The 26,242-nt window shown below is 41.3% G+C and overlaps 1 protein-coding gene across 1 annotated transcript in view; it reads right to left on the bottom strand.

Moving 5' to 3' along the window:
• afg1lb (AFG1 like ATPase b) overlaps positions 1–26,242 on the bottom strand; it is a 140,318-nt gene that overhangs the window by 96,400 nt on the left and 17,676 nt on the right. Inside the window, exons 2-3 of the mRNA XM_073055880.1 lie at positions 7,161–7,387; positions 1,623–1,674 (exon numbers count right to left, since the gene is read on the bottom strand). Of these exons, the coding sequence (XP_072911981.1) occupies positions 1,623–1,674; positions 7,161–7,387 (279 nt within the window). The remainder of the gene's footprint in view (positions 1–1,622; positions 1,675–7,160; positions 7,388–26,242) is intronic.

The raw sequence follows: 26,242 nt of genomic DNA, 5'->3' as shown, positions 1-26,242 counted from the left end.
GTGCACAGAGCCACAGCTCTGGGGAGAACACTTCAAATTACAATCTTCTCAAGTAAAATACAGATACCACTTACAATTGTAAGATGTGCTTTCCTGCATTCTATTTACAGGATGTACAGATTGTTACCAAGGCTGACAGTGATCCTCTCTTCCTAAACATTACTTGGACATTTCAGGGAACAGCTAAAAGCCAATTAAACTGGTGGGTTTAGATTCAGATAAAGAAGGCAGATTTCATTCACCTAAGGCAAATAATGTGTCAAGTAAGTTATTATAAGTCATATCAAGTAAAATAATATGTAGCATATAGTATATATAGTCCATGTACATTATGTTTGCTTATTATACTGATTTACTCCATGATCTTAATGTAAGCAGGTAACAAGATGAGGATACAAAAATGGAAGAGCCCAGCAATAAAAGCAAAGACAAGGATGTCCAACCATGTTCATCCAGAAGTGCCAAATGGATGATCTCCACCATTATAGAAACAATTGCCAACCAATTCATTTCACTCCACTTGGTATCAATGAACAGCTGAAAGCACTATATACAACATGGACAATTTCCTGTAGTACTATCTACCTATGCTTCAGAACTAGCTGTCCCTTTAGCCAAGGCAGCACTTGACTGAATGTGGTATGTAGGCACACTGGTAAGATCTAATTCAACGGGCAAAGTGAAAACTTTGTGCTGGCATACTTTGTGTGAAGGAAGATGGCTGTGTGGTTGTCAGAAGCCAATCAGCTCAACCTCTGGGCAGTAGTACAGGGGTTCCTCTTGTGCCCGACCATCTTCCTCCCATCACAAGGTAATGTTTTCACAATTCCAACCCTGCCTCTCTAACCTGCTATTAGATCACATCCATTTATTTCTATTGGGTGTCATTAATTTTCATTCCTAAAATGAACAAAATATGCATTCAGAGAAAGATCCTTCTATTTTCATCTTTCTATCATCCTTTTCAGTTCAGGTTATAACTGGAGGCATATTCTCATGACCGTGTCTCAGTCTCTTATGTTCCAGCTGTCATTGCTCTGCAAAATATACTATAATTTCCTTCTCTCTCTCTCTCTTTAGCTGTTAAGGTGCTAAGTAACATATGGCTGTGCAAACAGATCCAAATAACACCAGCCTCTTATTTCAATTCACCTGATTATGTTTAATGGAAGATTAGCTAATCCATTAAAATGCTAGAAATGTCTAAAGAATAACATATATGGGGGCCATGATAGTGTAGCAGTTAGTGACGTTATTATAACTTGGGGTGTCGGAGTTCGGAGTGCAAGTCCGACGCTGACTGTAAGAAGTTTGTACATCCTTCCCGTGAGTGCGTGGTTTCCTCCGGGCGCTCTGGTAAGTGCCTGGAACGCACTACCAGGGGCAGTGGTGGAAACAGATACAGTAGCAACATTAAAGAGGCATTTCTACAGACACATGAACAGGCAAAGAGTTTAGCTATACAGACTGCAGGCAGATGTGCAGTTTAAATTGGTCTTGTAATCGACACAAACATTGTGGGATGAAGGACCTGTTTCTGTGCTGGACTGTCCTATATTCTGTTAAATACAAAGCAGCTAATCAGCATGACTGGGCACAAAGTAATTATGATTTACACTTACCAACATCCCCAAACACATAAAGGCCTTTGGGAGGTTTAGATCTTTCAAAAAACTGCAAACAGAAATACAAAGAGTAGAATGTTTCAAATTATTGTTTCACATAACTAAGTAAAATCTGCAGATCTATGTCTTTGGAAGTTATTTTTAAAAATACTGTTCAACTGGAATTTTCATCAGTTGAGCACGGCAGATATCTGCCAGAGATGGTTATGCACACCAAGAGGACCACAAATGATTATACAGTGAGCACGACCAGAACAAAACTGTGTTACCACAGTAGGTATACCAACCCTAAAACCAGATCCTGAGACATTAAATAATAATTTCTTGGGGAGGGGTGGAATGGAAAGTATGATGAGGCAGATAGATGGAGGAGTGCATCATCTGGATCATATCTTTAATCTCTCCATGCAGCAGAAGTCTAGGGGAATATGCTCAGGCAACAGTTCCGGGTTTAAATGTATTCAGACAATTCATAATCTACAGTACTGGGTAAAAGACTTAGGCACATATATATGTAGATAGGCCGCCTAAGTCTTTTTCACAGTACCGTAGTAAATTTATGTATTACACTGTACTGCTGCTGCAAACAAAAAATTATGACATTTGTGAGTGATGATAAACCTGATTCTGATATGGGTCTCCATTGTGGGAAGGGGGCATGGTTGGGAAAAAAAGAAGGGAAAAGGGAGGGAGTGGGAAGCACAAGAGAGACATTTTATAATGATTAATAAACCAATTGTTTGGAATCAAATGACCATGTCTGATGTCTCAGGAGGGCTGGGTGTGTCTGCACCCACGCTATACCCCTGCCCCTTCTTGACTTCCACCTGCCCCACACCCCTCCCTTGTCGCTCCACCCTCACCATTCCCAGCATCCCTTGTCCCCGCCAGATTTACAAACCCACTCTTCACTCCACGTTGACAAATACAGTACAGTTCAAAAGTCTTAGGTACCCCAGCAATATATACTGTATGTGCCTAATACTTTTGCACAGTACTGCACACAGAGAATACCTTTTGTATGACAACATATCCAGATGACTGTAAACATCTACAATCTAGAAACAGCCAGCACAGTGAATTGAACAGCATTCAAAGAAGTTCACACGACAAAAGAGATTTTAATTTTAATTGAATGATGCAGAATCATGCTAGTTAACAAGACATGCGTCTGTGAGGAAGCACAAAATATAATATTTGATTATACAATTACAGTACAGAGGGAAAAGCACTTTTCACTTGCAAACAACACACATTCTATCTTCATTGCTCAAATGGTAAACACCAGAAAACACTGACATCAAGGATTTAGAATTAATAAAAAAACCAAGTCCCCCATGCTATTGATCCTTGTACTGCTCAGTTATCAAAGGCACCCTTAAAGTACTACGATAAAACAGACTATTTTTAAAAAAAAAAGAAAGATATCTATTCAGAGGAAATGTTTTTCCACAAAGTAACTCTCAACAAGTAAGCTCAATACTGACATCGAACCACTTAAGGTACGTTAGCAAGAAAGTAAAAGTTATGAGCGGAAAAAAAGAACCAATTACACATAATATTCATTCCAAGGATTGCAAAAGATTTATAATACCCAGTTGTATCATAAGGCTTTTTCTGTAAGAGGAAGATTCTTTAGAGAAATTAAGAAAGCAAAGACAACAACTGAAAAAAAAAGTTTTTGAGTAAAATCAAAGGAAATTCAAAGACTTTTAAAGTAAATAAACAACAATAGAATATCCATGAAAGAGCCTGTTAGGGTTGGTTATGTCACTAGAGGATATTGGTGAGATTCTTAATGCATGCTTTGCAACTGTCCTTACAAAAAAGGGGCACTTTTGTTGTAACTGCACCATCAGCATCAAGTGTGAAATTTGTGATTTTATCAATTTATTCATGTCACAGATTTGTGTAGAAGAGAACCAGGCCCTTTGGCCCACTACATCATGATGAACTTTTTAACCCATCTGCACTAATCCCATTTGGCCACACCAGGTCCACTTCCTTCTTTGCCTTCCCTATTTAAGTACCTGTCTAAATATCTCTTAAAGCAGTGTTAGGGTAGGAGGTTAGAGTCTTTGGCTCAATAGGCTTTGGCAACAACAGGCTTGGGCAAACACAAATGGAGGTTCTAAGTAAGTTCCTAGTAATTTTTTTTCCTGTATATAGCTAGTGCACTGAGAATGGGACCAGAGCATTACTCTTTGTGTGAGATGTGGGAACTCTGGGAGACGTCCAGTCTCCATGATAACTACATCTGCATGGAGTACATCAAGCTGCAACTCCTGACAGACTGCATTAAGGAACTGGAGCTGCAGCTTGATAACCTTCAGCTCATATGGGAAACTGAGGAGGTGATAAATAAGATCTACGGGGAGGTAGTCACAACTAAGTTTCAGGAGGCAGGTACCTGGGTGACTGTCAAGAGAGGGTAAGGGAATCCGTGCAATTTACAGAATAAGGTAGGCAATCTTGGAAGCTGTAGAATCTTTGTGGATAGAGTTAAGAAACTAAAATGGTAAAAAAAGACACTTATGTGAGTTATATTCAGGCCTCTGAAAAATAGACAAGATATGAGATATAAATTACAATGGGAGATAGAAAAGGCAGGTAAAAAGTCCAATGTTACAACACTGATGTGGGATTTCAACACACAGGTAAATTTGGAAAATCAGGTTGGTGCTGGATTCCAAGAGAAGGAATTTGTGGAATGTCTACGACATAGCTTTTTAGAGCAGCTTGTGGTTGAGCCCATTAGGGGAAAGACAATTCTCGATTGGGTGCCGTGTAATAAATCAGATTTGATTAGGGAGCTTCAGGTAAATGAGCACTTAGGAGGCAGTGATGATTATATAATGGAATTCATCCTACAGTTTGAGAGGGAAAGATAAGGTCAATGTATCAGTATTACAACAGAATAAAGGGAATTACAGAGGAATAAGAGAGAGTTAATTGGAAAGGGACACCAGCAGGGATGACATGCGAACCGCAATAGCTGGAGTTCCTGGGGGCAATTCGGAAGGTGCAGGATGAGTGTACTCTATATTACATTGACTATTCTACTTATTATGAAATTATTATAAAGCACTATGATTGCACATTGTACATATAGACAGAGACGTAATGTAAAGATTTTACTCCTCATTTCTGTGAAGGATGTTAGAAATAAAGTCAGTTCATTTCGATACATTCCAAAGATGAAGAAATATTCCAAAGGGAAGAGAAGGCAACCATAGCTGACAAGGGAAGTCAAAGACAGCCTAAAAGCAAAGGTGAGGACATATAATAGAGCAAAAATCAGTGGGAATTTAGAGGACTGGGAAGCTTTTAAAAACCAACAGAAAGCAACAAAAAAAAGCCATAAGGAGTGAGAAGATGGAATATGAAGGTAAGTTAGCAATAATATAAAAGAAGATACCAAAAGTTTTTTCAGCGAGAAAGAGAGGTAAGAGTGGATTTTGGACTGCCAGAAAATGATGCTGGAGAGGGAGTAATGGGGACAAACCTAGTAAGTATTTTACATCAATCTTCAATTTGGAAGACATTAGCAGCTTGCCAGAAATTTGAGGAAGATGGAAGAAAGAAAATTATAGGCTAGTTATCTTGCTTTAGTGGTTGGAAAGATGTTAAGAGCCCATTATTAAGAATGGGAGTTTTGGGGTGCTTGAAGGCGCATGATAGACCAAAGTCAGCATGGATTACTATTCTACCCTTTTTTTCTTAAGGGAAGAAGGGATTAGCCAAGCAACTAGAGACTAAAGATTTGCTGCTACAAATCTTTCTTCACAGGACTGTTCACTTGATCCTTATTTTCTCTGTACTATTTATTGCAACTGAATACAAGTACATGAGGAAGTCTCTGGATAATACGAAAATTGGCAATGCAGTTAGCAGTGAGGAGGAAATCTTTAGCCCACAGGAGGATGTAAAATAAATTAGGCAGAAAAATAGCTGATATAATTCAATTGAGATTTAATGCATTTGGAAAGGTGCCACAAGGCAAGAGAAAGCAAAAATTCTCTTTTAGAATCCAAAATTTCCTCTAAGATATTGAGTGACTTCAATCAGCAGACAGCCTTCAGAGTGCTTGTTTGGAATCTTAATGGCAGCAGGACAGACCAAAAAGGTGGTTTAAAAGAAGCCCATGGATTGTGTTTGCATATTCTTTGTCTCAACAAGTATAAGAACAGGAAGACTGTGCTGCAACTGCGAACAACACAAATTAGACCACAGCTTAAGGTCTGGTCATCATTAGCATGAAATACGTGAAAGCCAAGGAGATTTATAAAGATGGTGACAGGAGAGAAGCTGCAGCAATGAGGCAAGTTGGATAAAGAAGAATTGTTTATACGATAGGGGAAGTGGGAGGAGGTGTTAGAAGTTTAACTGCGAAGTATGAAATCATGAGGGATCTAGATATAGCAAGTGCCATGGAGCGCATCGGTTAGCGCAACTCTATTACAGCTAGGGGCATCAAAGTTTGGAGTTCCATCTCAGCCATCCTATGCAAGGAGTTTGTATGTTCCTCCCTGTGGAATGCATAAGTTTTCTCTGGATCCTTCAAACCCAGCAGGTTAATTGTTCATTGTAAATTGCCCCGTAGTTCATTACAGAACATCTTACTCTCAGTAAACTACAAAGATATTAAATTAAAACTCACCATGATATGTAATTCCCATCTATTCATACAGAAGAAATAGCCAGTCCCTCAATGTTTTAACATGCCTCTCCTCAATAAAACCTGCACTAACTCAAGCATTGTCAAATTTTATCTGATATTTATTGTAAAGAAATGTGGCATTAATTTACTCTGTAAAAAGCATTATTCACTCAGTGGCCACTTTATTATGTACCTCCAATACCTAATAAAGTGACCGCTGAGTGTATGTTTGTGGTCTTCTGCTGCTGTAGCCCATCCACTTCAAGGTTCAACGTAATGTGCATTCAGAGCTGCTCTTCTGCACCCCACTGTTGTAACGTGTGATTATTCTGAGTTACTGTCACCCTCCTGACAGCATTACTAGGGGTAACAGACAGTTTAGGGAAGTTTAGGAGACTTTTAGATAGACACATTAATATGAAGGGAATGCTTAGATATGGATGATACACAGAGAGAAGTCAACTTTGTGGGCTGGAAGCAATTTACAAGTGCAATCTATACAGGAATTTACATATCTCCAGTCTTTGCAGCCTCTGAAAGCTGCTCACCTTATTTATTTACTTATTTATTTGGCAATACAGTGCGGAGTAGGTCTTTTCAGTCCTCTGAGCCATGCCACCCCAGCAACCCCAGTTAAACCTAACCTGATTATGGGACAATTTACAATGACCTATTAACCTACCTGCTGCACCTTTGGGCTGTAGGAGGAAACTGCAGCACCAGGGGAAAACACACACATTCCATGGGGAGGACTTACGGAGACTCCTTACAGACACCGCCGGCACTGAACTCCAAACTCCGACACACCCTGTGCTGGAATAGCATCGTGCTAATCGCTACATTACTGAGGCCTCCTTCTCAACTTCTGACCTTACCTGTGAAAAGAAATTCTTCTGAGTGGGATTGTATCCTTTAAGCAATTCGTGAAGTTCCTGTAAACACTGCACGACGCTTCTCTGATGTTCATCGTGCTTTATACTGCCTTGCCTGGCCAATGTGTCGTAGTGCTGCAGAGGTCCTTCAACACTTGGTGCAAAGCCAGAAACTTTCTGAATAATTTCCACCTCAGTAGCAGCACTGTTTGTTGTTGGCAGAGAATAACCTGGAAGCAAACAAAAATGAAACTGATTACTTCAATCTTAAATTTTCTGACAACTATTGTTAAGTGTAGGATTATATCCTGTACTCTTGAAACTGAGGATAAGCTGGTTTTTCATGTCTTTTATATCCGGACTCTCCAGCAGAATAAGCAGATGCCCTTTCACTACAACTCATTCCAATTTATTTAACCTGTATAATTACTTAGTGATTTAGTCTTTCAAGCTTACAAACTATGATCCTGGCCTGTAACAGTATGAAAAAATCGTAATTGAAAAGGACACCTGGGCACACTCTCAAATTTATTTTGTGGTTTGGCTGCTAATAAGGCACAATTCTCAATTTATTTTTTAAAAAGATAATTGAAAAACTGACATATTCTCATTATATTTTTCCAAATGTTACTAACAATTGTGTCTGAAACTTAGAGACAAAGAATAGTGGCAGTAGTTAGTGAAAGGTTCCTCCTCAGACTCCCAGTAGATCATAAATTGGCAAATTGGTTTATTCTTGTCACACATACCAAGGTACAGTGAAAAAACTTTGTTTTGCATCCTGTCTATACAGATTATTTTGTCACATTAGCAGATTGGGGTAGCATAAGGGAAAGCAATCGCAGAGTGCAGAATAAACTGTAACAGCTACAGAAAAAGTCTAGTGCTGGTAGACAATAAGGTGCAAGGTCATAATGAGGTCGATTGTGAGGTTAATCGTCTATTTTATCAAACTAGGGGACTGTTCAATAGTCTTATAACAGCAGGACCGAAGCTGTTTTTGAGCCTGGTGGTAAGTGCTTTCAGGCTTTTGTATCTTCTGCCCGATTGGAGAGGGGGGACGCAGTAAGAGAGAATGTCTAGAGTGAGTGGGGATTTTAATTATGTTGATCATGTGTGCCATGTCAGGAAAATCACAGGTTGCAGAGAAAGACAGATCCGATTTTGACAATCCCAGGAAATCCCAATTAACTTAAGAAATGTATGCACAGCTCTAATGCAAGAAATGCAGCAATTAATTTGACAGAGAAAATGACCAATTGAACTGTTTGGGACACATAGATGGATATTTTATTGATCCCACGGGAAATTACAGTGTCACAGTAGCATTACTAGTGCACATATATACAAATATTAGAAGAGAAGTAAGAAAGAATAAAAAAAAATTTTACCTCAGTCTAACAGGAGAGGGGTCATCACTTCCCTGGCTATAGGTCGACTCATTATAGAGCCTAATGGCCGAGGGTAAGAATGACCTCATATAGCACTCTTTGGAGCAGTGCAATTGTCTTAGCCTATTACTAGAAGTGTTTTTCTGTTCAGCTAAGGTGGCATGCAAAGGGTGAGGAAACATTGTCAAGAATTACCAGGATTTTCTGTAGGATCCTTTGTCCTACCATAGCCTCCAGTGTGTCCAATTTGACTCCGATAACAGAGCCAGCCTTTCTAATCAGTTTATTGAGCCTGTTGGCATCACCCGTGTTGGTGCCATTGCTCCTACACACCACTGCATAGAAGATTGTACTGGTGACAACAGACTGGTAGAACATGTGATGGAGAGGCCTGCACACTCCAAAGGACCTCAGTCTCCTCAGGAAGTAGAGGTGCCTCTGACCCTTCTTGTACACAGCCTCTGTGTTGGTGCTACACTCAAGTCTGCCATCCAGGTGCACCCCCAGGTACTTGTAGATCCTCGCCACATCCACATCCTCACCACAACTGTAACAGGGAGCAGTGCAGGCTTAGTCTTCCTAAAGTCCTTTGTCTTACTGATGTTGATCTGCAGATGATTCACTTTGCACTGTTTGACAACGTGCTCCACCACGGCCCTGTATTCATCCTCCAGTCCTCCCTTAATACACCCAACTATTGCTGAGTCATCATAGAATTTCTGCAGATGACGTGACTCAATGTTGCATCTAAAGCTTGAGGTATGCAGGGTAAACAGGAAGGGAGCCAATACAGTCCCCTGTGGGCCCCAGTGCGGCTTGTGTGTCTGAAACTGCACAAACTGGACATCGAGACCAGTATGTCTTGACCCAAATAACTGGTTGTTCCAGTTGGCTGAAGTTTTATGGAAATAGTTAAAAAGGCATAAAAAAACTACCATTTAGCTAAGTAATAAGTTATGTATTTAAATGAAATACAGAACAAAAAGAACACTACTAATGTTACTACAGTACTATAAAACTGTGCATTATTTTCTAATAGCTATCAATGGAGGAATTCATCCAACGCTGGCTGCTGTGTATGGGGTGTCCACAGAGGGGTTGCACCTCTGGTGAAGGGGCTTGTCCTACCCATTCTGGGGTAGGTCACCCACCTTTGGCTCTCTAGTGGGTCTAGGAGTACAGTGATATAGGGATATGGCTGTCCTAGCGTACGAAGTAAGCTCTGGCAGACTGGCAGATGAGATGCAACAGCCAAGAAGGTGGTTCTGCATCACTTCAGGAAGAGCGAGAGAGAAGGTACAGAGGAAGTTATGGTTATCCACTGCAATCAAGGAAAACCCCAGTTTGTGATGACTACTCATACCACTAGACCTGGACTTCCATGGTTCAGAGAGTGGAACTGTCCCAGTGCAACAGCTTGTCCGTTCTAAAAGTTCACCTGCACTGGTTTCACTGCCACTGTCGGATACGACAGACAACCAACACACTGCTGTGTTCTTTTGACTGTAAAAGAACAAATGTTCTGTAAATGACTGTAAATGAACAAAATTAACGCAAACACCAGTGCTGATAAGGGACTAACTTCATACAATGTTTTTGACGATTGCATCCTCCAAATCTTCATTTTTATTGTAACATACAAGATAATTGCTGATACCTTCATATTCTTCATAGTTATTAATGTATTGAAGTAGTGAAATTGTTTCATTTTCAGTCCTGGCCATTCATTGCATCTCCAAGCCTGAATGCTTGAAGCCACAGTGAGCAAAACAGTTTTAAATTGTCTGAGCAAACACGAGGAAATCTGCAGATGCTGGAAATTCAAACAACACACACAAAATGCTGGTGGAACGCAGCAGGCCAGGCAGCATCTATAAGGAGAAACACTGTTGACGTTTCGGGCCGAGACCCTTCGTCAGGACTAACTGAAAGGAAAGATAGTAAGAGATTTGAAAGTAGTGGGGGGAGGGGGGGAAATGCGGAATGATAGGAGAAGACCAGAGGGGGTGGGATGAAGCTAAGAGCTAGAAAGGTCATTGGCGTAAGTGATACAGAGCTGGAGAAGGGAAAGGATCATGGGACGGGAGGCCTCGGGAGAAAGAAAAGGGGAGGGGGAGAGCACCAGAGGGAGATGGAGAACTGGCAGAGTGATGGGCAGAGAGAGAGAAAAAAAGACAATCAACTAAATATGTCAGGGATGGGGTAAGAAGGGGAGGAGGGGCATTAATGGAAGTTCGAGAAGTCAATGTTCATGCCATCAGGTTGGAGGCTACCCAGCCGGTATATAAGGTGTTGTTCCTCCAACCTGAGTTTGGATTCATTTTGATAGTAGAGGAGGCCATGGATAGACATATCAGAATGGGAATGGGACGTGGAATTAAAATGTGTGGTCACTGGGAGATCCTGCTTTCTCTGGCGGACCGAGTGTAGGTGTTCAGCGAAACGGTCTCCCAGTCTGAGTCGGGTCTCACCAATATATAAAAGGCTACACCTGGAGCACCGGACACAGCATACCACACCAGCCGACTCACAGGTGAACTGTCGCCTCACCTGGAAGGACTGTCTGCGGCCCTGAATGGTGGTGAGGGAGGAAGTGTAAGGGCAGGTGTAGCACTTGTTCTGCTTACAAGGATAAGTGCCAGGAGGGAGATCGGTGGGAAGGGATGGGGGGGGACGAATGGACAAGGGAGTCACGTAGGGAGCGATCCCAGCAGAAAGCAGAAAAAGGGGGGGGGGGGGGGAGGGAAAGATGTGCTTGGTAGTGGGATCCCATTGGAGGTGGCAGAAGTTATGGAGAATTATACGTTGGACCTGGAGGCTTGTGGGGTGGTAGGTGTGCACAAGGGGAACCCTATCATGAGTGAGATGGCGGGCGGATGGGGTGAGGGCAGATGTGCGGGAATCTCCCAGTGACCACACATTTTAATTCCACGTCCCATTCCCATTCTGATATCTCTATCCATGGCCTCCTCTACTGTCAAAATGAATCCAAACTCAGGTTGGAGGAACAACACATTATATACCGACTGGGTAGCCTCCAACCTGATGGCATGAACATTGACTTATCTAACTTCCGTTAATGCCCCTCCTCCCCTTCTTACCCCATCCCTGACATATTTAGTTGTTTTTTTTTCTCTCTCTCTCTACCCATCACTCTGCCTGTTCTCCATCTCCCTCTGGTGCTCCCCCTTCCCCTTTTCTTTCTCCTGAGGCCTCCCGTCCCATGATCCTTTCCCTTTTCCAGCTCTGTATCACTTTCGCCAATCACCTTTCCAGCTCTTAGCTTCATCCCACCCCCTCTGGTCTTCTCCTATCATTTCGCATTTCCCCCTCCCCCCACTACTTTCAAATCTCTTACTATCTTTCCTTTCAGCTAGTCCTGACAAAGGGTCTCGGCCCGAAACGTCGACAGTGCTTCTCCTTATAGATGCTGCCTGGCCTGCTGCGTTCCACCAGCATTTTGTGTGTGTTGTTTAAATTGTCTTACTGCTTATTTCGCGTCAACTATCAGTGACAAAAATCTCTGTTTCGTGAGCACAAATACATGCATCTGACATTATTTATAAAGTGTTTGCTCGAAGCATGGTATAGTATCTAACAGCCACAGAAGTTCACATGACTGACACTAGTTAGAAACCGTTCAGCAACTGTCTTCTACTCCAATTAAGTGACATCATTTCCAAATAAACAAAGGGAATTCCCCAACCCCATTTTTTCGATTAGTTTTCATTCTTTAAGATCTATCCCAAATGGGTGGCTACTTTGATTAACCAATGGACCAATTAACTGGAATCCATTGATCAATAAAAATTAAATTAAAAAATGGAAAAAGAGAGCAAAAAAAAGAAAAAACTGAGATAATATACAGTACATGGGTTCATTGTTCATTCAAAAATCTAATAACAGAATGGAAGATGCTATTCCTAAAATATTAAGTGTGTGTATTCAGTCTCCTGTACTTCCCCCTTTGGTAGCAATGGGAAGACAACATGTCCTGGATGATGGGGGTCCTTAATGACAGGTACTGCCTTTCTGAAGAATCTCCTTTTGAAGATCAGAATCAGAATCAGACTTTAATCGCCAAGTACCTATGCACATACAAGGAATTTACTTCCGGCAGATGTTGTTTCTCTGCTCATAACAATAATAATGATAAATATAAATGAAAATATAGATTATACATACAGGTAGTGCAATCCAAATAATAGTTAGCCGACAGTTAACCGGCAGTTAACTGTTCAGCAAAGTGACTGCAGTAGGGAAAAAACTTCTCCAATGCCTATTAGTCTTAGTCTGGAGGGATCTGAAGCGCCTACCAGATGGAAGCAGATCAAACAGTCCATGCACAGGATGGGAGGAGTCCTTTATGATGTTCCCCACCCTCTTCTTCAACCTGGAAGAGTACAGGTCCACAATAGAGGGCAGGGAGGCTCCAATAATGCGCTCGGCAGTCCTCACTGTGCGCTGTAGTCTGGTTCTATCCTGCTTGGTGGCGGCTCCAAACCACACAATGATGGAGGTGAGATGTCCTCAATACTGGGGAAGCTAGTGCCCATGACAGAGCTGGCTCAGTTTCCAACTTTCTGCAGCTTTTTCTGATCCTGTGCAATGGCCTCTCTATATCAAAGAGTGATGCAAACAGTTAGAATGCTCTCCAATTTGTGAGAGTCTTTGGTGACATCCCAAATCTCCTCAAACTCCTAATGAAATATAGCCGCTATTGTGCCTTCTTTGTAACTGCATCAATATGTCGGCCTCAGGATAGATATTCCGACATGTTGACATCCAGGAACTTGAAACTGCTCACCTTTTCCACAGCTAATACTTTGATGAGGACTGGTGTGTGTTTGCTCAACTTCCCCTTCCTGAAGACCATAATCAATTCTTGGTTGAGTGCAAAGTTGTTGCTGCCACCCTATTGAACCAGCTGATTTACTTCACTCCTGTACGCCTCCTCATCACCATCTGAAATTCTGCCAGTGACATCTGTGTCATCAGCAAATTTCTGGGTGATGTTTGAGCTGCACCTAGCCACACAGCCGTGTGCGCAGAGAGAGCAGAGCAGTCGCCTAAGCACGCATCCTTGATTGTCAGCAAGGAGATGACCCACACTGATTGTGTGATTCTTCACCCAGTGAAGAAGTCAAAGATCCAGTTGCAGAGGGTGGAACAGCCACCCGGGTTTTACAGCTTGTTAATACTGAAGGTATGATGGTGTTGGACGCTGAGCTATGATCAATCAACAGCAGTCTGATGTAGGTATTGCTATTTTCCAGGTGATCCAAGGCTGAGCAAAGTGCCAGTGAGATTGCATCTGCTGTAGACCTATTGTGGTGATAGGCAAGTTGCAGCAGGTCCAGGTCCTTGCTTAGACAGGAGTTGATTCTGGCCATGACCAACCTCTCAAGGCACTTCATCACAGCAGATGTGATGCAGCTGGGTGATAGTCACTGAGGTAGCTCACTCTGCTCTTCTTGGGCACTGGGATGATCGCCGCCCTTTTGAAGCAGGTGGGGACCTCCGACTGCAGAAGTGAGAGATTGAAGATGTCCTTAAACACTCCCACCAGTTAGTTGGCACAGGTTTATCAGTGCCCTTCCAGGTACAGTACATCATCAGGGCCTGACTTCTTGCGACAGACAAAATGGATGACACTTGACCACTCGATGTTTCAGGTCAGGTGAGCAGGACTGAGGCAGAACCATCACATCTGTGCACCTCAATGAGTAATCATGAGGCATACTCCCCCTCCTCTACCTTTAAAAGACTCATCCGACTCAGCTTTACGGTGAACTGTGAAGCCCTCGGGTTGCAGCGCTGCGTCTAAAATGGTGCCAGGGATCAGTGAGCCACGTTTCCGTAAGCGAAGTCCACAACAGTCCCTGATGTCAACTTTGACACTTGAAAGGAAGAACAAGATGAAACTTGCCAAATAATCCACTCAATTCTGATATTGTAGAGGGTGCTAAGTACTTTGGAGAAAAATTGAAAATATAGCTCACAATCAAGCAAGCTGGAGTATCAGAGGTATGAACTACAATAGCCTGAATTGCATTTCCTTACTGAACTTCTTAAACTGGTTACGTAGCAAGATGAATCCAGACTGGTGGACTGGGATGATATTTTTCAGTCTTAAAACGTATGCTGCATATTTGGTGTGAATCTGCTAGTCTTAAAATAAAATTGTTAACCAAAATCCATCAATAACTAATCAATTTTCAAGTCACTGGAACAATACTTTTAATAGAATCGATAATGAATTTATTTGGAGCCCCTTGCCCCATGAATAGATTAGCATCTGAATAGCGTTGACCTTTTGAGCTAATCCTTTAATCCCTTCTCACCTATTTTGAAATATCTCTAGAGCACTTCTTAATTTTATTCCCTTAGTATATATCTGCCTCAATTCATATGAAATTTCCACATTTATTTAAACTTGTTTCTACTCATTCTTCACATATAATATGCTTTCCATTGCTAAAACCTTCAAGGAAATATTCAAATGCATCCTTTCAAGGATCCCTCTGTAATTAACTGGTGTGAAGGGCCACTTTATCTGGACAGACATACAAAGCAAATGACTGAACTAGCCAGACTCTCCAAACTGGGTAAAGAAATAATCACATTATTCAGCAGCTTCCATCACCTTCCTATCACCCCAGAAATCCATCTGTTAAAACTTTGTCCTGTTTTGAATCAAACTGGACTCCGTGCAACTTTAAGCTCAGAGTAAAATTATAACTTAATGAACAAATGGGAGATGTTATTGCAGTACCAGTTCATTGTGAGGCTTTACAAAATGACTGGTAAAATCCCTAAAACCTACAGCAAGGGATGTTAGGAGCAGAACTAGCTGTTAACTTGGCAAGTGATTTTAAAACCAATTCAGGATTCCTTGGAGAAGGCAGGGAGTAGCAGAAAAATATGCAGTCATTCATAAATGAACAAAATTAACATCCATTCATACACACCTGCCATTTCAAGAGTTACCCCTTCAAGGTGTATATATTTGATCTTGCATAAGAATGAAAGGAGCAAATCAAAGCATCAACCACATTCTTTTTGTACTGTTAAAAAAGACAGCAAATTTGACAGGAACTACTTGTACTGCTGGGTAAACTAATACACCTAGATTCCAGAAGATGTCAGAATACCACTTGAACATTTGCACCAAAGGACTGTGGTTGATAGTTTTATTCATGCACCAAGACGGGTAAATATGTGGTGGATTATTTATAGAACAAGAGGTCTCAGGTGTCAGATTTGGGCCAGCTCAGCGGGATCATATTGGAGCTGGTGTAATTGTCCTCCACATCATTGGATTGGAGAAATGGGACTGTGTTTGAGATAGTGTGTGTTATTAAATACCATTATTCCTTTGCATGGATATCCTATAAGATCTACTGGTAAGCAAGCAAGTATGTGTAACTGGATTAAGCCTGAAGAAAGGCTATTTGAAATTATGAAACTGTACCCTGTTTGGAGGTGATAAGGATATATAACAGCTTGAAAAATCAACTACATAGAACAGCAGTGTCTACAAGTAATTGCCCATAATGATCTTTCTCAGTTTAGCACCATTACAATGAAGAATTGGGGGATATATAGAAGAACACACTGTCTTTGTACTATTATTACTTTGCAAAGATGCAGTTCTCACCAAGATTAAATCAAGCATTTCACTAACAAACACAAATTGGATAGGCTTTCCCTGTGTCCACAGTGACTCTTCTGGGACTGTCATAAATTACACCACATATCCCATTATCTTAAATTCTCAAATGTAATCAATCTTGAGTTAAATAACAGTGACCACAGGATTGTAACAGAGGAAAACGGCTCTGTAGACCATCTAGTAAAATGCTTTTCTTTGTGGTATACTAGCTTTGGCAGGAGCCTCAGTGACTACTCAATAAGGACATTTTAGCTTCAATTCAGTCAAAACTTGATCACCACTGACTCCCAATATTTTGTGTGAAAATCTTAAAATGCCAATGAGCCATCATTGAATTGATGGCTTTTTTAATAACTTTTTCATAGCCTTTTTCATAACTCACTGAATTCATTAACTCAATTAATGATCCATTAATTCAGAGACTTGCTCAAATTCGCAATCTTAAATACTACAGATTTCTAATAAATGACTATTTGAATGATAGTGTTCTGTACGTTTCATCAACATAACTAAATTAATATATTAAATGTAGCTTTTTCTGCATCATGTTCAATTCCAGCTTTACAAGTTTAGCAAGTATCTGAGTTACATTAATAAATACCAGGAGTTCCAAACCTGGGGTCCATGGGCCCCTTGGTTCATGTAGGGACCCATATCATAAAAAAGGTTGGGAACCCCCAATCTACATCAAATGCCTGGTATATCAAACCAAATCACACAGTTAAAAACCATGCTCTGTAAGGCACAGGATATGAAATAAAGATCATTGCACGAAAAAGAAGAACATTCAAGTCAGCCTACTCTTTTTTTCTGCACTGTGCTCAGCCTAGAGGGCACTGATATGAAAACAAATTGTTCACGGTAAGGTACATGAATATGTTTGAAAAGCAGTAGGGGGAACAAGAATGATAAGAATATAGAAAAATTCAGCTGTTGGGAATGCTACTTTAAAGACAACTTCAATTTCTCTGAAGAATCGTTCCAAATTATTCAACTACAAACAAGGCAATTTTTTCTCACTTTGTGCTACAGCATAACCTGTTGCATGGTCCAAGTATAATGTGTCCAGTAGCTGATTGCAAAAGAATATGAAAAAAAACTTGCAGTTATTAAACAAAAGGAAAATTACCTTCTTTAAAATTCCAGTCAGGAAAATGGACTGAACTGAACATTAAGGTATTCCTCGCATCAACTTCAGAGTCTCTAAAGATTACAGAGCTCTTTAGAAAATTCCAGAGCTAATTCCAGCTATAAAGCTTTAATATTACATCATTAATGTCACATCTTAATATTTTGCATCAATTGTTTAACAGAAAAATGGATCAGCAGATCAGGTATTAACTGTGAAAAGAGAAACTGAGTTAACATTTCAGATCAAAGACCCTTCATAGATTATCAATTTCTTATACTGCTTATTTCATGAGGATTTCTCATTAATTTTGTTTAAAATTAATATTTTTTTTAAAATGGATCAATATGGGGGGTCAATAAATTCCAAAACATTTCATAACTTCTGCTATCTCCAGTGGGTTCCCTTCCCCCTCCCCTTTCCAGTTTCCACAGGGATCACTCCCAATGCGATGCCCTTGTCCACTCATCCGTCCTCACTGATCTCCCCCCTGGTACTTACACTTATCCTTGCAAACAGAACAAGTGCTACACTTGCCCCTGCACTTCCTCCCTCGCTACCATTCAGGGCCCCAAACAGTCCTAGGTGAGGCAACACTTCATCGGCAAGTCCGCTGCAGTCATCTACTGTATCCGGTGCTCCTGGTGTGGCCCCCTGTATATTGGTGAGATCCAAAGAAGCTTTGGAGATCACTTTGCCAAGCACCTACGCTCCATCTGACAGAAAAAGCAGGATCTCCCTGTGACCACCCATTTTAATTTTACTTCCATTCCGACATATCAGTCCATGGTCTCCTTTACTGCCGCGATGAGGCCACACTCAGGTTAGAGGAGCAACACCTTATATTCCATCTGGGCAACCTCCAACCTGATGACATGAACATCAATTTCTCCAATTTCCAGTAATGACACCATTCCTTTTTCCAATTTCCCTCTCTCACCTCATCTCCTTACCTGCCTATCACCTCCCTCTAGTGCTCTTCCTCTTTCCCTTTCTTGAATGGCCTTACATCCTCGTCTATCAGACTTCCCCTTCTCCAGTCCTTTACCTCTTTCACCAATCAATTTCCCAACTCTTTACTTCACCCCACCCCTCTCTCGGTTTCACCTATCACCTACTACCTTGTATTTCTTCCTCCCCTCCCCCACCTTCCCACTCTGACCTTCCATCTTTTTTTCTCCAGTCCTGATGAAGGGTCTTGGCCCAAAATATTGACTGTTTACTCTTTTCCACAGATGCTGTCTGGCTTGCTGAGTTCCTCCAGTATCTTGTGTGTGTTACCTTGATTTCCAGCAACTACAGATTTTCTCTTGTTAGTTTCTAAACATGGCAAATTGTTTTATAAGAAGCCAATTACTTTTGAAGTCTGCAGGTTTGCATAATGAAAATTGCAAGTCAAAACAAGAGGAAACAAGGTAACGCCTACCACCGGCTTTCTTAGTTTGTGCCCGAAAGCAAGATCTTTAAGAAGTACAAAAAGAAAGATAGGTCTAGCAACAACATCGCAGGTCAAAGTATTGTGGTTAAAATCAAAATCCTGAGACTTTGAAGAAAAGCAAACAGTAAGACAAGAAAGATTTTTCCTTTTCTTTTAATCTAGTAGTTACTAGAAGTGCAGTAATGGTAGTCAGTGAATTAGCATGCTCTTCCTGTGAAACGCATGAAATCAGGGAGAGGTCTAATATCCCTGAGGACTATGTTTGCAAGTATGTTTGCAAGTCCAGCTACACCTTCTCTCAAACCACTGTGATTAGTTGGAGCAGCAGTCAGACTCACTAAGGGGCCATAGATAGGAGCACCAGAGAGGTGGCCCTGCCCAGGATCAGTAGATGGATGATTGCCAAGAGAGGTAGGCAGTCAGTCCAGGAGTATCCTGTAGGTACTCTCCTCTCTCCAGCTGTACCGCTTTGGATACTGTTGCCGGGAGGGTTATGGCATCCCAGAGGAAAGCAGCAGCAACCAGATCAATGACATCATGGATAGATCTGCTTGTACAACAGGGAAGAAATAAATCTAGATGAGCAATCGTGATAGGGGACTCAATAGTGATACAGCCAGCGGTTGTATCCATGTTGGTACTGGCAACATACGTCAGAAAAAAGACAAGGTCCTGCAAAGAATTTAGGGAGTCAAATGGAAAGTTGAAAAATAGGATGGCTTGGACTGGGATCTCAAAATTCCTCCCTGTGCCCATGCTATTGAGTCCACGAGCTAGTCTGGTCAGAAATAAGACGACACAGGAAATAAATGTGAGGTTAAAGAGCTGACAAAGGCAGGGTTTCAGATTTTTGGATCACTAGGAACTCTGTTAGGGTGACGTGTACAAGGAGAACTGGTTGTATCTGAACTTCAATAACTTTATAGTGGAGCTTTGTTCGTGCTATTCAGGAGGGTTTAAACCTGTGATACAGAGGGATGTGATTCAGTTTGACAGACAGAGACACTGACTCATATGTAGAAAATAGAACAGGCAAATCCTTTGCAAAGAGCAGGTAGAGACAGCAAGGGAAGCAAAAATTACATTCAAGGAGGCTTACCGGTAATTACATTCAAGCTAGGGGCCTCACAGGTAGGAAGGATGAGCCCAGTGCTTGGATCAACACATGCAATTAGAATACTGTTGCAATTATGGAAATATGAGTGAAGAGCAGGACTGGCAGTTCAGTGTTCCATGTTTACAAAGGCAATGAGGGGCATAAATGAGATAGTCAGAATTTTCCCAGGGTATGGGAGTATAAATTAGAGGGCATAAATTGGTGTGAGAGGGAAAAGATTTTTAAAAGTTCCTAAGAGGCAAGTTTTTCCCAAACAGAGGGCGATGGATATGTGGAACAAGAAGACAGCTTGGTCAGCAAGGAGGAATTGGGCTAAGGGTCTGATTTCTTTATGTATAACTCTATGACTCTAAGCAGAAGACACTTAACAATGAGTTAGTAAGAGCTCAGAGTCAGCACATCACTGTACACACAACAGGCAAAGACGGCAAATTTGGGGAACCTTGGTTAACAGAGGATATCGAATGTTTGATCGGGGAAAAGAAGTTATTGCATGTTGGGTTCATGAAACTGTTATCAAACAAGTCAACCCGAGATTTATAGAGAATATAGGAGAACACTTGAGGAAGAAATCAGGAGTGAAAAGCTGAGCTAAGAAATGATCTTGTTAAGTAGGGTTCAGAAAAATCCTGCAACATTTTATAACATACAGTATTAGAAGCAAAGGCTAGTTCCTTTTGGGAACCAAAGGGCTAATCTTGACAGGTCTTAAATGAGTACTTCTCTTCAGTATTTACCAGTGAGGAAGATGCGGAGGCTGGAGATTTATGGAAGGGGGTTTGCTGATACTCCCAAACTTGCTATGGAAGTCCAGAGCTAGAGAGTAGAGGTATAAAGTGAGAAGGGAGAAATTTAAAGGAGATTTGAGGGGCAAGTGTTTCCACATAAAGTATAGTGAGTATCTCAAAAGAGTTGCCAGTACATGTAGTGAAGGAAGATAGAGTTACAAGATTTTAAATGTGTTTGGATGGGTACTTAGATAGGAAAGGCACCGAGGAATACAGGGCTAATGCAAGGAAATAGGATTAGCATAGATTGGTATGGATGAGGATGGGTGGAAGTCATTGCTCCTGTGCTGTACTTCTATGATTTAATGAAATTTTATGAATAAGTAAATGCTTAATCAATGTTTGAGTGGAAAAAAAATTAGACAACACATGGAGAACTAATTTTCTAAACAATGCCTTAGCATTTTTACATTTTTTTTTAGTATCTTTAATTTCTTAGGAGGTTGAAGAGATTCAACTTGTCACCAAAGACTCTAACAAACATCTAGAGACATACTGTTGAAAGTATCGAGACTACTTGCATTATGGTGTGGTGTGTCAATTGGAATGCTTAAGAAAAGACCCAGGTTCAGTTCTAATCACTGCTTGTAAGGAGTTTGTACCTCTCCCCTTGACTGCATGGTTTCCTCTGAATGCTCCAGTTTTCTCCGACATCCCAAAGACAGGCAGGTTCATAGGTAATTGGTCACGAGTGTAAATGGAGGGTACAATCTTATTGGGCTGGGAGGGCCTGTTACTCTGCTGTATCTCTAAATAATTAATTGATTAATACAGAGTGTTGTGGATTCTGCTCAATACCTCACTATCAATGGTGCCACTATAACATGATGTAAGGTTTCAGTGCTAATGTAATGGCTTCTCTGTAATGTTCCATTGCTGAGGTAATGGTTTCTCTGTAGCAGCAATGTTTGGGTTATGACTAGTGATAACAGGGCATGCTAACCAATGATTGGGATGTTGTTCTTTCTTGTGTGTCTGGGAGCCGTGTATTTGCGGTCTTTTGGCAGGGAGAGATGAGGAGAGAAGGTGGACGAACTGCCTTATCGGCAAGCTCCAATATTGCGCATTGGACTGTTTCATGAGAATGGGCCCTTTTTCTTTTTGTTTTCTTTACTAATCATATAGTCAAGTTACAAATTGTAAAGCTCAATTGTTTAATCGCATATTGTGTACTGTTTGTTATTTTGTGGTACTGATCTGTAACAGGGGACGCATCGCGTAGCATCCACCCAAACGAGGTTCCTTAAGTTTGGCTGGGCCGGGAGGCTATCATCCCTTAAATTAAGCCGCTAGGCGAAGCGAGAGTCACATCACCATAGTAAGGCAACACCTAGCAAAGATTTCAACCATCGGGGCCATGCAATTTTCCGCAACTACCATTGAACAGGAGGTACAGAAGCTGGAAATCAAACACCATCAGGTTCAAGGACAGCTACATCCCTTCAACCGTTCAATTCTTGGACCAACCTACAAAACTTTCATCACAGCAATTTAATAACACTATGTTCACTTTGCACTAAAATGGACTTTGTTTTTTTTGTTCCAATGTGTTCTTTCAAGTAAAAATTGTGAATAATTAGTGTTAAATTTAGGCTTTAGTATGAATGCTGCTTATGTGATGCTGTGTGCCTGTGATGCTAATGCAAGTACGTTTTTCATTGCTGCTGTACACACGTCTAAGAATCAGCTTCAACTTCACTGGTACACGCTGTGAAATTTGTTGTTTTGTGGCAACAATTCAGTGCAAATGATAAAAAGACTACAAGTTACAATAAGAAATATACTCAGTGGCCACTTTATTGGGTACACCTGCTCATTAATGCAAATATCTAATCAGAATCATGTGGCAGCAACTCAATGCACAAAAGCATGCAGACACGGTCAAGAGGTTCAGTTGTTGTTCAGACCAAACATCAAAATAGGGAAGAAATGTGATCTAAGTGACTTTGATGGTGGAATAATTATTGGTGGCAGATGGGGTGGTTTAAGTATCTAAGAAACTGTTGACCTCCTGGGATTTTCATGCACAACAGTCTGTCTCTAGAGTTACAGAGAATGGTGCCATAAACAAAAAACACCTAGTGAGAGAGGCCGGAGGAGAATGGCCAGACTGGTTTGAGCTGACAGAAAGGTGACAGTATCTCAAATAACCACGTGTTATAATAGTGGTATGCAGAAGAGCATCTCTGAATGCACAACATGTCGAACCTTAAAGTGGATGAGCCACAGCAGCCAAAGATCATGCTGGGTTCCACTCCTGTACCTAACAAAGTGACCACTGAGTGGACTCTGATTAATTGGGATATATCGGGACCAGTACATTTTGGCCCAATTAAGTAGCTGCCCCAATTAGTCAAAGTTTCATGGAAATAGTTAAAAAACTATAAAAAAGACACAGTAGCATCTAACCACGTAACAAACTATGCATTTAAATGAAATACAAAACAAATTAGAACACTACCAATGCTACAACAGTTATATAAAACTGTATTAGTTCTCCATAGCTATCAATAGAGGAATTCATCCTATGTGTGCTGCCATGTATGGGGTATCTAGGGAGGGGTAGCACCTCTGGTGAAAGGGCTTGTCATGTCCCTTCTGGGGGTGGCTCATTCACCTTTGGTACACTCAGCACCCACCCGAGGCTCCAAATAGCTGTTTGCACGTGACAGTGGTTATATCTCGGTGCATAGTCTCAACAGGTGGGCTAAACCAGGTGTGGGTAGCTGGTGGGCCTCATACCCCGGTGAAATAGGAACATGCTTGTCCTAGCACGTGAATTCCGCTCTGGTCGACTGGGTGGATTAGATCAACAATGAGATCCAATGGTCAAAAAGGCAGCTCTGTTACAATCTGTGGAGAGTAAAAGACATGATAAAGGCTTAGAAGTAGTCACGGTTATCTACCGTAACCAAGGAAAGACGCTAGATCATGACAACAACTCGTACCATTAGACCTTGACCTCAGGTCAAGAGAGTGATACGGTCCAAAAACTCTCCCACCCAGGTTTCACTATTGTCGTCGGATATGACAGACAACCAACAAGCTGCCGTGTTCTTTTGATTTACTGTAAATGAACAAAATTACTGCAGACATCTAGTGCAGAAAGTGGATTGCCTTAGTACAATGGTCTTGATGATTGCATCCTCCAAATCTTCATTTTCATTGCAACATTCAAGATGATTGTCGATACCTTCTAATTCTTCGTAGTTCCTAACTTGTTGAAGTAGTGAAATTGTTTCACTTTCACTCCCGGCCTCTTCTGGCACCTTCAAGCATGAATGCTTGAAACCGCAGGTGAGCAAAACAACTCTAAATTGTTTTACTGCTTCTTTTTTGTCAACAATCAGTGACAAAAATAACTGCTTTTTGAACACAAATGCACGCAACTGAAACTATTCAAAACTGTTTGTTCTAAGCACGGTGTAGTGCATGACTGATACTAGTGAGAAACTGTTCAGCAGCAGTCTCCTGTTCCAATTAAGAGGTTACTGTCCCAAATAAACAAAAGGAATCCTGGCTTTTTTTTAAACTTTGTTTTTATTCTTTAAGGGTTGTCTTAAACAAGTGGCCGCTCCAATTAACTGGAATCCACTGTATTTTCTATCAACGTAAATGGCAGCATTTTATGGAGACACAAGAAATGGCAAATGCTGTAATCTGAAGCAAAAAGTAAACTGCTGGATGAACTCAGTATGCTAGACAGCATCCATGGAGACAAAGCAATAGTCCAAGATTCAGTCCTCAAAACCTCCCTGTACAACTAGATCCTTGGTTTCCTCACTTGAAGACCTCAGTCAATTTGGATTGGCAACATCAGCACAGGTACACCTCAAGGCTACGTGTTCAGCCACCTGCTCGACTCGCTCTAAACTTATTACTGCGAGGCTAAGTATAGCTCCAATGCCATATTTAAGTTTGCTGATGACACCCCTGTTGTTGGGCCAGATCAAAAGGTGGTGACAAATCAGTAGACTTGACGAAATTGAAAATCTGACTGAGTGGTACCACAACAACAACCTCTCACTCTCAACAAAACCAAAGAACAGATTATAGACTTCAGGAGGAGGAAACCAGAGGTCGGTGAGCCAGTCCTCATTGGGGGATCAGAAGTGGGGAGAGTCAGTAACTTTAAGTTCCTCAGTGTTATCATTTCAGAGGACCTACTCTGGGCCCAGCAACCAAGTGCCATTACAAAGAAGGCACAGCAGCACTTCTACTTTCTAAGAATTTTACGCAGATTGGGCATGACATCTAAAACTTTTGACAAAATTCTATAGATGCACGGTGGAGAGTATACTGTCTGGTTGTATCACAGCCTGGTATGGAAAGACCAATGCCCTTGAATAGAAAAGCCTACAAAAAGCAGTGGATATAAACCCGTCCATCACAGGAAAAGCCCTTCTCACCGCTGAACACGTTTACAAGGAGTGCTGCCACAAGAAAGCAGTAGTTATCATCAAGGACCCTCATCATCCAGGCCATGCTCTCTTCTGGCTTATACCAATGGGCAGGAAGCATAGAAGCCTTGAGTCCCTCACCATCAGATTCAGGAACAGAGTGGATAACTTCAATCACCCCAACACTGAACTGATTCTATAACCTATGGACTCTCTTTCAAAGAGTCTACAATGCCTGTTTTCAATACTTCCTAATTATTTATTATTATTGCTTTGATTTCTCATTTTTGCGTTTGCACAATTAGTTGTTTTTTGTCACAGGTTGTGTGCATCTTTTCATCGATTCTATTATGTCTCTTTGTACTTACAGTGAATGCCCAAAAGAAAATGAATCTTAGGATAACACATGATGACATATATGTACTCAACAATAAATTTACTTTGAACTGTGACATCTCGGGTCAAAGCCATTCATCTGAACTTAATTGTGGTTTCTCCTTAAGAGCTGCAAGCAGTAAATATTTTTGTTGCTGGATGTAATTTCCCACTCGTAGCAAGTATTCACCCAGGGAGCGGGTGTAGCAGCTGGAAGCTGAGAGAATGTCCCCATTGTATCAGGAACTGTGGCTACTTGATGAGACTGCATGCAAAACTGAAGCACAGGGTCCTAAGGCCCCCAACCCCAACCGTCCTCCAGGCTAATGTACAGTCTCTGAAAAATATAACCGAAGACCTCAGAGCAAGATTTCAAGATCAGAGGGTCATTAGTACTGCTGTTTACTCTGCTTCACAGAGACCAATCACCCTCACCTCAGCACTCCAGACAGTACTCCAACCTGAGGGCTTTGCCTTCCAATGCATGGACCAAACAGCAGTGTCAGGTAAAGGCAGAGGTGGCAGTGTTGTCCCCATGGTTAACTTATCCTGGTGTACAGACATGGCAGTTCTGTGCCAGTCCTGCACCGCCAACCTGGAACACCTAGCAGTCAAGTTTCATCCATTCTATCTGCCATCATTCTGGTTGCAGTGTGAAGATTCCACCTAGACAAATGTTAAGCGGGCACTGAAAGAGCTGAGCACTGTGATCAATAGCCATGAGTCAGTGCATCCTCTTGTCTGCCCAATCACTGCAGGCCAGCTTGAAGGG

The sequence above is a fragment of the Hemitrygon akajei genome, chromosome 9, assembly GCF_048418815.1.
Source record: "Hemitrygon akajei chromosome 9, sHemAka1.3, whole genome shotgun sequence".
NCBI lineage: Eukaryota > Metazoa > Chordata > Chondrichthyes > Myliobatiformes > Dasyatidae > Hemitrygon > Hemitrygon akajei.
Note: the sequence above shows the minus strand (reverse complement) of the source record. Positions and strands in the feature narration are given on the sequence as shown.